Source organism: Equus przewalskii, chromosome 8 (genome assembly GCF_037783145.1).
Source record: "Equus przewalskii isolate Varuska chromosome 8, EquPr2, whole genome shotgun sequence".
NCBI lineage: Eukaryota > Metazoa > Chordata > Mammalia > Perissodactyla > Equidae > Equus > Equus przewalskii.
This window is the reverse complement of record NC_091838.1, coordinates 63,907,712-63,919,600: the sequence shown is the minus strand read 5'-3', so window position 1 is coordinate 63,919,600 and position 11,889 is coordinate 63,907,712. Positions and strand designations below refer to the sequence as shown.

The window sequence follows — 11,889 nt, the reverse complement described above, 5'->3', positions numbered from 1 at the left end:
CCTGCTAGGTACATGACCCTGGGTGTTTCTTAAGGTCTATGTGTTAACTCCCTTATCTTTAAAATGGGATGGTAGTATCTACCCAATAGAGTTATTATGAGAATTAAATCAGTTAATATTTGAAAAAATGCTCAGAACACTACCTGGCATACATTAAGCACTCTATAAATGCTTTTTAAATAAAATAGAGTATAATTTAAACTTCCTTTATAATATCACTTTCAAAGACTTACCACTTTGACCTTCATCAAAGAAAAAAGATTTACTGACATTTCCTGAAAGACTTTTACCTAGAAATGTTTAAAGAACTCTTCTATATGAGTCTAGAAGTTCCAAATCTGTCAAGTTTTTTACCAAACGTTTAACTGAATTTCAAAGTGAATTGTATAAAAAATAGATGACCACAGAAGATTATCAAATGAATACTTTATTAAGAGTTATAACACATATAAAATAAATTTCTTTTCATCGTGGAGTTACCAGATTTTAAAACTAACCAACACTTTCTCATTTTTACAGCTAAGATATATAAAGAAATCCTCAAATGCCATAATTTTTGTTCAAGTGCTTTGTCATTCAACTCACAAATCTAGAGCATGATTAATCTACAAATCTAAGTATTCACAGTTAGATGAGTTTTAGGCTTGGTTCTTAATGATCTAGAAGGAATTCATTTACAAAAGTGCCATCAAAGCAGTTTCATGAAACCATTTAATTTAGTGCCACCAAGCATGGACCTGTTATCCCTTGGAAACAAAAATAAAATCTCAAAACTAAATCTAGCAGACTAACTTGAAACGATTCCAACTAGCATGGTCTATATATCCTTATGGCACATTTATGACTTTGTAATATACAATTCATAATACAGGTTTAAGTATGTGGTATGGAGCTAGAAAAACCAAGGAAGTTGGATATTATAGAAAAGATATGATGTGAGTATAAAATGAGAAGACTGATTTCCTCTTGCCACATATTGAAACATGTCTTTTATCTTTATAATTACATCACAAATGAAAGTCTAATAAGATTCTTCTTTCTAGGGTATTATTACGTAAACAGCATTTGATCATTGAACACTGATCATGCTACTCATTCAGGATTGTTCTATGTTCCACGAAATCTAATAGCCCAACTTGTACATGGCACTCTTAGGGGATGATTCAGTAAAAAAACCAAAGGACTAAAAGTACAGAACAATCGAAAGCCCTCTTTTCCCAGAGGTAGCCCTCTTGGAGCAAGAAATAAGTACACTGCTTGGACTGTGTGGTGGGAGCTGGGGACTAACTCTAACTTGTTCTCCAATTCAAGTCATTTTGGCACCTTTCTGTGACCAGGGTCTCTACAGGTGGGTTAAAAGACTTTTCTGTGCTATTCACATAGAGACAATTTTTGTGATGGCTGTTGTTTTGAAATTGATTTTGTATATCTGTCAACAATGAAAAAACAACATAGAAGGCAGGCCTATTATCAAAACACGTAAGAATCCACAACTTTGTTATATTTAATATTCTATTCAAATCTAACTCAGAAAGTAATGTAAAATAATTAGAAGTAAAAAGTTAATTTTTCAAAGAGCTCTATTTGGTAAAGCCTCACATATCCACACACTAATATTCATATATTCATGCACAGGGCAAACAGCTGTATTCTGAAGCATAAATAAATCCAAAATACGACATAAGTAGTTAGATACCAGTTCCAGTAGTGGTTAATGGTCTCTGGGGATCTCATTTTAAGGATGCCAGAGGAGAGTTCTGCTCAGTTGTTAGGAGACCCTTAGTTTGATTAAGCAACTAGGGTTCACTTCATAAATTACTTTTTCCTGTATCCAAGACTCTGCTTGAATTAGCTTGAGAAACTATAAACCCATTTGAGGGTATCTGACCATTTACACAAAGGCAATGGGATTACTGCATAATGAGACTAAATATTATGTGGCTTATCTAATTAGCTTTATACCTTTCAGGATTAGTTCAATAAACTACAGAACACATAACTGAAGTTTTATATTAGAGGTCGGCAAACTACAGCATGCAGCCCACGGGCCAAACCCAGCCTGCTGCCTGTTTTAGTAAATAAAGTTTTATTGGAACACAACCACAGCCGTTCATTTACATATTGTCTATGGCTGCTTTCCTATAGTAACAGGTGAGTTGAGTAGTCGCAATAGAAACTGTATGGCCCACAAAGCCTAGAATATTTACCATCTGGACTTATACAGAAAAAGGGTGCCGATCTCTATTTTATACTAAAAGATAGAGTTAAGTAGAAGCCTATTTGAAATGTGGATTTTTAAGGGAGTTTTAGTTACCTATTAAAATTAAGATTCAGGTGACTCAGAAACTAAATAAAAGAGATACTTCTTTTTTATGAACACTATCTGTGTATTTTATGGATATAAATGGAAATTTTCTTTCAAAGAAAAAAACAGAAAGAGACAGACGTAAAATTAAAGGCCATTTCTCTGCTTAACATCATAATAAAAGGAAATTCCACACATGAAATGAACCAAAACTTGTACTTAGATTCTCTCCATATACTAAACAAATTACTTTTGGAATGTTGCTATATCTGGATAAAATGGTATCCAAATTGATCAGACATATAAAGTAGACAAATGAAACTAACACACAGACGGTTTCTAAGGAGTGTTACGGTCGCCATCTTCGTAAAGCCAAACCCAAACTGCAACCATAACAAGCTGTCGTGACAAAGGCAAAAATCTAAGGAAAAAGAAACAAAAATTCACATCAGATTTCTAACATTGACTTTAAGGAAACACTCATCCTAAGAACAACTATCTAAAGCCTGACCAACCTACCTAAAGCTACTTCAACACTTATGAAAATGGCTTATGTTCATCTCATTTTTTGATGATTTTTACTACAGTTTTATCCCCTCACATCATTAGCCCTTTTAAACATTCTAGCCCCTAAAAATTCTCCTATTTGTGGACAGCGTTAGGTTGAACATTTGTTCACATACTGGACTCACATGTTAGTTATATGTGAATCTCCCATCACATTCAAAATTCAAAAATTCATTAGGAGGTGTCTATTCATATAGTGATCTCACAGCCAAAGAAAGTGTAACTATCAGGACTTGACAACGTATCAAATCATTTCCATGACAATGGAAATGATTTTAGAACTAAACAAAGAAAACTCATAGAAATGAATCAACAGGTTGGCATGGGAGATATTCCTCAAGTGTACACTCAGCTCCGAATTACTATCCTTAGTGTTCAATAAGGATTTCTTTAGCACTAAATATGTATACATTAGTACATTTGGTGCATATAAACAAATACTAGATATTTCCCCCACCCTTTTGGAGTTTATGATCCATAGAAAACCACAAAATGGAGCAATTACATATGATAAAACATCATGATTTAGTGCAGGGATCCTTTACCAGGAAACTATAGCTCTGAGAAGGAAGATCAGATTCATCTATAGAACGTTTTCACAGTATAATTACCATTTTGCTGTTCACCCCACCCTTCTTCTGCTGGTTGTCTCTCTGATACATCTCTAATCTAGACATTGTCTGCTGAATGAGAATGATCACTTTTGATGCCTATTATTAGTGAAAAGGAATTTTCCTCCCTCTAAGGTATACTGAAATAAAAATAAAAGTGAGGGACTCAATATATATGTCACAAATGAATGGCTCATACATTTACTGTTATTAAAACTCAGAAACTAAAGATTTACTTCTACTGGAGTGTATGGGATCTAATGTACAACTTGAAGCACATAGAGATTTACTAAGGCAGCCTCCCTTAGGCAGAGAGAGAAAGAGAAGGATACCAGAGACAAAGTGACAGAATAGGGACAGCCAGAACAGAATCACACTATGGAGAACATGGAAAACTGGGCTCTAAGGGCAAGGGAATATTAGTGAGAAATTAATGACATCCACCACCGACCATCAAGTACTTGAGCATCTAGTAGTCTTACGAAAGTAGGATCTTAGGGCAACTATAAATAGATCAATTTGGTGCCACTTCAAGTATCTAAGGGAGGTAATGAGAATTTAGCCCGCACTATTAAAAAGGAGTAGATGGAAGAAGTAAAGGAATATCCAAATTGATGACTAATAGGAAGGACATTTGATGGAAAAAAGTCAAATCCAAGTCGTCAAACTTTTCTCTGCTTTGTAAAACTGTTAAAACCAGCGGTTTTCTAACTGTGGTGTCTGGATCACGAGGATTCCATGACAGTACCTCAAATATGATGAGGTAGAGAGAGGCGGCTTTATGAGAAGGGAGGAGGGGCATCATTCGAGACCCCCTTCCCCTACTCCAACTAGGCCATCTGTGCTTTTTCCTTCTACATTCGTTGGGTTTTAAGTAAGAGTTCATTAAGTAAGACAGTTTCATTTCTTACAAAGGAAAGTATAAAAATCACTGATCTGAACTACTAGAACCATGCCTCTTTTCTGTTGCAATCCCACCTTCAGTCTAATTCATTGTAGATTCTCAATGAATTTTGACAAATCCTAACAGACACTTGGAAAACTTTTGATAGTAGAATCATTGGTTCTCTACCCTTCAAAACCCCGACTCTAGACCTGTGCTGTCCAATATGATAAGCATTAGTCACACATGGCTATTTAAATTTAAACTTAGTTAAAATGAATGAATGAATTAGTAGCTACCATATTGGAGAGTGCATATATAGAACATTTCTATCATTTCAGAAAGTTCTATTGGACAGCACTGTTCCAGATAGATTTTAATGGCTACATGAGGAGTCCTGGGCTGTTTATATGCTAGTTGCATAAAACAGTAAAACATTAGGGTCACTAACCTGCTACACAGTCATATTAAATATCAAGACATTTCAGGGAATAATTTAAATTTCTGACACCTTAAAAGTTATGAAAATAGAAATAATATATCATTTATTCCAATTTCCTATGTCAACACAAAATGACAAACTCATTTAAGTATAAGAATTAAGGAGGATAAAAAATTCAAAAAATTTCCCCATGGCATACATTTCATCTGTATATCACCTACCATAATGGCTGGCATAGTTACCTCCCCTACACACCTGGACTTTCCTCAGTGGTGGCAACTGTGCCTTATTCATCCCCGTCCCCAACACTCAGCAAACCACCTGCCTCATGGTAGGCTCTCGGTAAATATTCATTAAATTAAAATGGATTACCAATAGGTCTTGAACACTGAAGAACACATCTCCCTTACCATGTCTGAAGTTACAAGAAGTGAAAAGCACAATTAGTTCTTTTTATAAAGTAGACTTTCTTCGGCAAGGCCAACCACTACCACAGACTGTCTATAATCTCACATGAATGTCAACCTCTCTGTGCTTCAGTTCCATCACCAACAGCACTAGGGGGTAATAATAGTACTTTGCTCATAAGGTTACTGTACAGATAAATAGCTGTTATATGTTTAACGCCAATATCTATTATTAAAAAAAAATTATTGTTGCCTGAGAAGTTTCTTGGAGACCCTGGCAGTGGCAGAGAAGTGCTGGTAAACTGTCCTCATCACACACTTACTGTGGCTGCTACGTTTATGTTATACTGGTTATCGTTCAGGAGCGGCTGCAGAGTCGCGGTCCTGTTGCAGTGCAGGTCGTGCAGGGAGGTGGTTGCTGCTTCCAGTAAAAAGGCTCCAAAGTAGAAGACGAACACTGTAAAATGGTACGCGAAATCCTGAGGGAGGAGGGAAAAGAGCGACATCGACAATGAAAAGACTCAGATTTTGTTGTTATTCTTTATTTCAAATGGTGAAATTTACATTCAGGAAGATTGGAACATATCAATCAAACGATCTTTAACTACATTTGCCATTTATTTTGGCTGCGCTAGCAAGGTCAAGCTATTAGAATCCAAACAAAAATCTACTGACCCAGTGTAACTGGCACAGCGGCAAACCTTTTAATGCACTGAATTTTATAATAAAATATATAATTTCAGTTTAGATTAAGGTGCCATAGAGATCAATATTAATTAACATAACATAAAAAAGAAATAGTATATGCTGTCCTTAAAATTCAAATGAAATACCATTTAAATTACATCTTGTTATAGTTATTATATAACTATATTATTGTAGCAATTATATAGTTAAATAATACATATACACATTTTATTATTAGGTATTTTATTTTTGAGCAATTATTGTTTTTAATCCATTCAACTGCCACTTCATACACTACAAGATACAGAAGACCTATGAAATCAGAGAATTCAATAACTTATCTTCTGATATTCTAAAAAAACAAATAATATATCATAAACTTCTATAAAAAGTATAGGGACTTTTCATACAAAACTCAATGGTTATTAGGTTCTTTCATATGTTGCTGGCACTAACGTGAAATATACCTATTAAAATTCACATCGTCTCACCTGAATTAATATGCCATCAACATGTTGCTGCATATCTTTGTTAACAGCTCCCACACACCATGTACTTTACATTCATTACCATTCATCCTTAGAACCACTATTTATTACTCCCACTTTACAAACAGGGAATTTCTTTTTTTTAGTTAGGTGACTGTCCCAAAGTCACACAAAGATGAACTTTTGAAGGCAGAACTCAAATCCGCATAGGTCTGTCTGGCTTCAAAGTCCACTTTCTTTCCTCCCTATCAAACTGTTATTGATACAGCAATATTACAGAAGAAGAACATTGCATTGCCTTTGTAAATGCCCATTCAGCAAACAAAGCTGTCCACAGGAATTGTTCTTACCACGCCTAGAACAATAAGGACAAAGTTAACTAACCAGGGGTGGGAACTACAAAGGGACAGGGCTGAAAATGCTTTCTCCTTAACACCTCTAATTTATTAACCGACTCACAAATGCTTTCAAAAGATTTAAGAGAGGTGTTACATACTGGCCACATGTCTGATCTATAAGAGAAATGATGGAACACATGTAGTTATTCAAAAAATGTTAATTGATGAAGGTCAAAATCCAAATGTCACAATGTTTAGGGATTAAATGTAACAGAGCTAGATCTTAATTAAAGATTAGGAGAAAAATATATTTGAGATCATTAGGCATTTATTTAATTTACTGAGGTAGAGTCTCAGAAATGGCTTATTTTATCTTAAAAGGGACAGGAAAAGTTTGATGACAGGGCCTGCAACTCTTGATATAATACGACCCTTGCCTTCTTCACCAGCCTCATCTGATGTCACCCTCACATCTCTTTGAACCTCAGCCACTTCAGCATCATTTCGGTCCATAGGAAGCACTCTATACCTCAAGGTTGATACGTTTTTTTCCTCAGGTGTACATCGTTATATATTTTGAGTTCTGTGTAGATTACATCATGTTCACTACCCAAAAATTAATCACGATCCATCACCAGACATGTGTGCCTAATTACCCCTTTCACCCTCCTCCCACCCCCCTTCCCTATGGTAACCACCAATCCAATCTCTGTTTCTGTGTTTGTTTGTCATTGTTTTTATCTTCTACTTATGAGATCATATGGTGTTTGACTTTTCCCTTTGACTTATTTCACTCAGCATAATACTCTCAAGCTCCATCCATATTGTCACAAATGGCTGGATTTCATCATTTCTTATGGCTGAGTAGTATTCCATTCTGTATATATATCACAACTTCTTTATCCATTCATCCCTTGATGAGCACCTAGGTTGCTTCCAAGTCTTGCCTATTGTGAATAATGCTGCAATGAACATAGGGGTGCATGTATCTTTATGCATTTGTGTTTTCATGTTCTTTGGATAAACACCCAGCAGTGGACTAGCTCAATCATATGGTAGATCTATTCTTAATTTTTTCAGGGATATCCATACTGTTTTCCATAGTGGCTGCACCAGTTTGCATTCCCACCAGCAGTGTACCAGGGTTTCCTTCTCTCCACACCCTCTCCAATATTTATTATTTCCTGTCTTGTTAACTACAGCCATTCTGAGGGGAATGAGCTGATATCTCATTGTAGTTTTGATTTGCATTTCCCTGATAGTTAATGATGTTGAACATCTTTTCATGGGCCTGTTGGCCATCTGTATATCTTCTTTGGAGAAATGTCTGTTCAGATTTTTTGCCCATTTTTTAATTGGGTTGTTAGACTTTTTGTTGTTGAGATGTATGAGTTACGTATATTTTGGATATTAACCCCTTATCAGATATATGGTTTGCAAATATCTTCTCCCAATTGTTAGGTTGTCTTTTTGTCCTGCTGATGGTTTTCATGCTGTGCAGAAGATTTTTAGTTTGATGTAATCCCATTTGTTTATTTTTTCTATTATTTCCCTTGCCTGGTCAGACACAAGATTAATACTCTTTACATACAGTATTGTCTCTGACTGGAAAGCCTCTTCCCACAACCAATTACCATCTGCACCTGCCCCCTACTTTTGCCCCCCACCATGCCATATGCCATCTGCCTATTCCTGCCTAATTCTGTCTTGTCTCCCCTTTTCAGGAGTATCAGAATAGAATTATGGTGAAGGTTTTCCTTGTCCAATTCTGTTTCTTCCCCCTTCATCTTTCATAGGTATTACCATCCAATAAACTTCTTATACTCTAACTCTGTATGGTTTGGGCCATACTATCCAGTTATCCATATTATCTACAGGAACATATGTACCCTAAGGTGTTGGAGGAGGAGATGTAGTATGTAGTGAGAGATCACTATGTAGACTCCTGTAGTTCTAGAGTCAGGCATGTAACCTGCAGGGGGGAATTGCACGTCTTTGAAAAGCAGCTCCTGGTGTACTACTGGGCCCTTGTAGAGGAGGAACACTTGATCTCGAGACACTAAGTGACCAAGTATCCAGAACTTCCCATTATGAATTGAGTTCTATCAAAGCCACCAACTCATAAAGTCAGGCAGGCCAACAGCAAGCCTTCTTAAGATGGAAATGGCACATCTGAGAGCAATCTGAGCTGGGCTGGAGGGCATGAGTCAGCTGCCTGAGCAGGTAGCCCCCACAACACATACCAGAATGGTACTGCCTCCTTCTTCAGCTCACACCTACAGCCACATGGGGGAGGGGTTCCCTTATGCCTAGCTAAAGGAGAAAGAAAAAATCTGAGCTTGTTTATGGTGGTACAACATGTGGTTGCAAGGTGAAAAGGGACAGCAGCTGCATTATTTATGCACTGTAGCCACATTCAGGGTTGGCAATGAAAGACAGTGGTTAGGAAATATTTTCCTAATGGATGGAACTATGAGTGGTGCAGCATTTCATGCACTTAGTTTGGAAAGCAAAGTGGCCCAAGGGGAGAATACACAGAGACTCACGGTTAGTGGTAAATGGTCTGGCAGGTTGGTCAGGGCCCTGGGAAAATAAGAGACTAAAAGTTCAGAGACAAGGAAGTATGGAGCAGGGAGATGGACATACGGAATTAGGCAAGAAGTCCGAAATGTGATCTTTCTGTCCGATGGTAACGCCTCCTAGAAGCATTCACCTTGGAATTCCACACAGAGAAAATGACATGCCCAGTTCATGCTAGCCAGACTCTGTCATCAGCCACTTGATGACTGGCCTTATGGGCACATGAACAGAGTGGCCATGGTTGGGAAGAGGAGGCTATGTAAAGGCCCAATAGCATGGCCTCCTAATTGCCAAAGCTGATCTAGCTACTGCCTCTTCTGAATGTTGACCCTAACAGCAACAGAGACCAACTCTGAGACCCTGATATGGCACTATCCTCACCTAGTAGCCAACTGATGAAACTGAGCTCCTTCCTTCCTAGAAGGCATAATAGTTAATTCTCACAAAAACAGACCCTCATTCTGAGTACGGATTTGATTTCCTTCCCTCACAGCCTAAGCCACCACACTATCTAGGGACTTAGAGAACTCCCGATTCAGAGGCATCCACTCAACACAGCATCTGACCAAGAGAATAACTTCTTAGCAAAGGGAGAGTGAGAAGTGGCCCAGGACCATGAGTCGTATCATATACTGCACCATCTAGAAGCTGCTGACCTGATAGCATGATAGAATGGCTGGCTGAAGGCAGAGCTTGGAGCACTACTCCGTGAGGATGTCTAGCCATCCTTCAGGATGCAGTAGCTGCAGTGAAGAAGAGTTTTCTACATGGTGTTGTGTCCTCATTAGAAGAATGGGAATCAAGGGGTGGAAATAGGAGTTTCTCCATCTACCATCATCCCAATGACCTGGCAGAAGATTGTGATTGCTGTCCCTGCAACTCTGGGCTTTGCATGATCAGAAGTCCTGGTCCCCAAAGGGGTGTACCCTTGCTAGAGGGTACAGCAAGCATCCCATTGAACTATAAGCTATGGCTGCTGCCTGTGCACTTTGGATTCCTTGTGTCCAGGGACCAAAAGGCAAGAGGAGGAGTCACCATCTTGACAAGAGTAGCTTACTCTTATTATCAGTAGAAGGAAGGGATGCTGACACACAGGAGGGCAGGAAGGAATATATGTGGAATTCAGGTGATCTATCTGGGGCCCTCTTGGAACTCTCTTGCCCAACTGTGACTAAAAATGACAACTGCAGTGAAAATGGCCTAGAAAGGATACAGTTACCAGGAAGGAGGATTTGGATTACAACACCAGGTAAGCCACAGGGACCAGGAGACAAGAGCATTGAACAAGAGGAGTTTAAGACAGCTATTGGAAGAGGGAGACAGTGAGTACCAGTCATGACCCTAAGATAAACTCCAGTTAGATAAGTTGTAGTTTGTCCCTTCAGACTCTCTCTTTCAAGTTCTCTTTCAGGAAGAGAGGCACACTGGAACCTTGGAGGAGCAACTCCCCAGAAGTGGACCTGCATGGTGCAAGAAGCGGACTGTAGCATCCATAATCGTGCACTGCATACATTTCCCTTCAAGAAAGAACCTGACATTCAACTGTGAGAAGTATCATTAGCTGATAGCTTTGGCTTCAGTGGATTTGGGATCTACTGCTGTTTTGGGGCCAAGACTACATTCTTCCTGGGTAGCATCCAGCTAATGATGGCACAATGGGCATACTGGCTGCTTTGCCCAACACCAGATTCTTAAAGGGAAGGCTGTGCTCTGGAGCTTCTCACTGACTTGGCCAAGACTTTGTTAATCGACATCACACTCTAACACCTTTCTTCCTTATCCTACTTCCTCCCCCACTATCTTTTACAGGTGTTATTTCCTCTCCTCCCTCTCAAAAAAAATCTCTAGCACTTCTAAATCCATCTTAGAGTCTGCTTCCCAGCGAACCTGGGAAGATGACATACGTGCTCTTCTCATACCCTGAGCATTTCCTTCTTGGCCATTAGCATAATTTTAACTAATGTATCAATTGTGTAATCATTTCTTTACTGCCATTGTCTACTACAACAATCTCTTTGAAGGCCACTAGCAGGCCTGTCATGTTCACCATTGTATTTCTAGGGCCCAGCATAGGACCAGACACATATTAGGTGTTCAGAAAATATTCCCGATCACTGGAGAGCTAACCCGCATTTATATTTGGCCATCCTGGACATCTTATTCCAATTCCTGCTATGTGTGGGACGTGTGCAAAAAGGTCTTCCACAAATTTTGCTCATTGTTGTGGACAATGCAGATCTAAGCCAGTGGTTCTCAAAGGTTAGCATGCATCAGAATCACCTTGAAAGCTTGTTAAAACACAGACTACTGGGCCCCATCCCCAGAATTCCTGACTCAGCAGGTCTGGATGGAACCTGAGAATTTGCATCTCTAACAAGTTCCTAGGTGATGTTGATATTGCTGGTCAGGAACCACCCTTTGTGAACCACTTGTCCTAAGCCCTTGGCATTGTCCATTGGCAGATGACCCCATCCCCTTTCTGAGTACTTCACACACTTCTGCTCTTCTGCCAATCTTCCCAGTACTCCCCAGAGTGCCCCCCACTTGCCTCCACCTTTTCCTCAGGTGAACTCAGCCTCCA

The 11,889-nt window shown here is 38.7% G+C and overlaps 1 protein-coding gene across 2 annotated transcripts in view; it reads right to left on the bottom strand.

Annotated features, from left to right (window-relative positions):
• Positions 1 to 411: 411 nt before the first annotated feature.
• MAL2 (mal, T cell differentiation protein 2) overlaps positions 412 to 11,889 on the bottom strand; it is a 29,160-nt gene continuing 17,682 nt past the window's right edge. For both annotated transcript variants that reach the window (XM_008514741.2, XM_070630898.1), the window contains exons 3-4: positions 5,539 to 5,694; positions 412 to 2,726 (exon numbers count right to left, since the gene is read on the bottom strand). In XM_008514741.2, the coding sequence (XP_008512963.2) occupies positions 2,655 to 2,726; positions 5,539 to 5,694 (228 nt within the window). In that variant the 3' untranslated portion in view covers positions 412 to 2,654. The remainder of the gene's footprint in view (positions 2,727 to 5,538; positions 5,695 to 11,889) is intronic.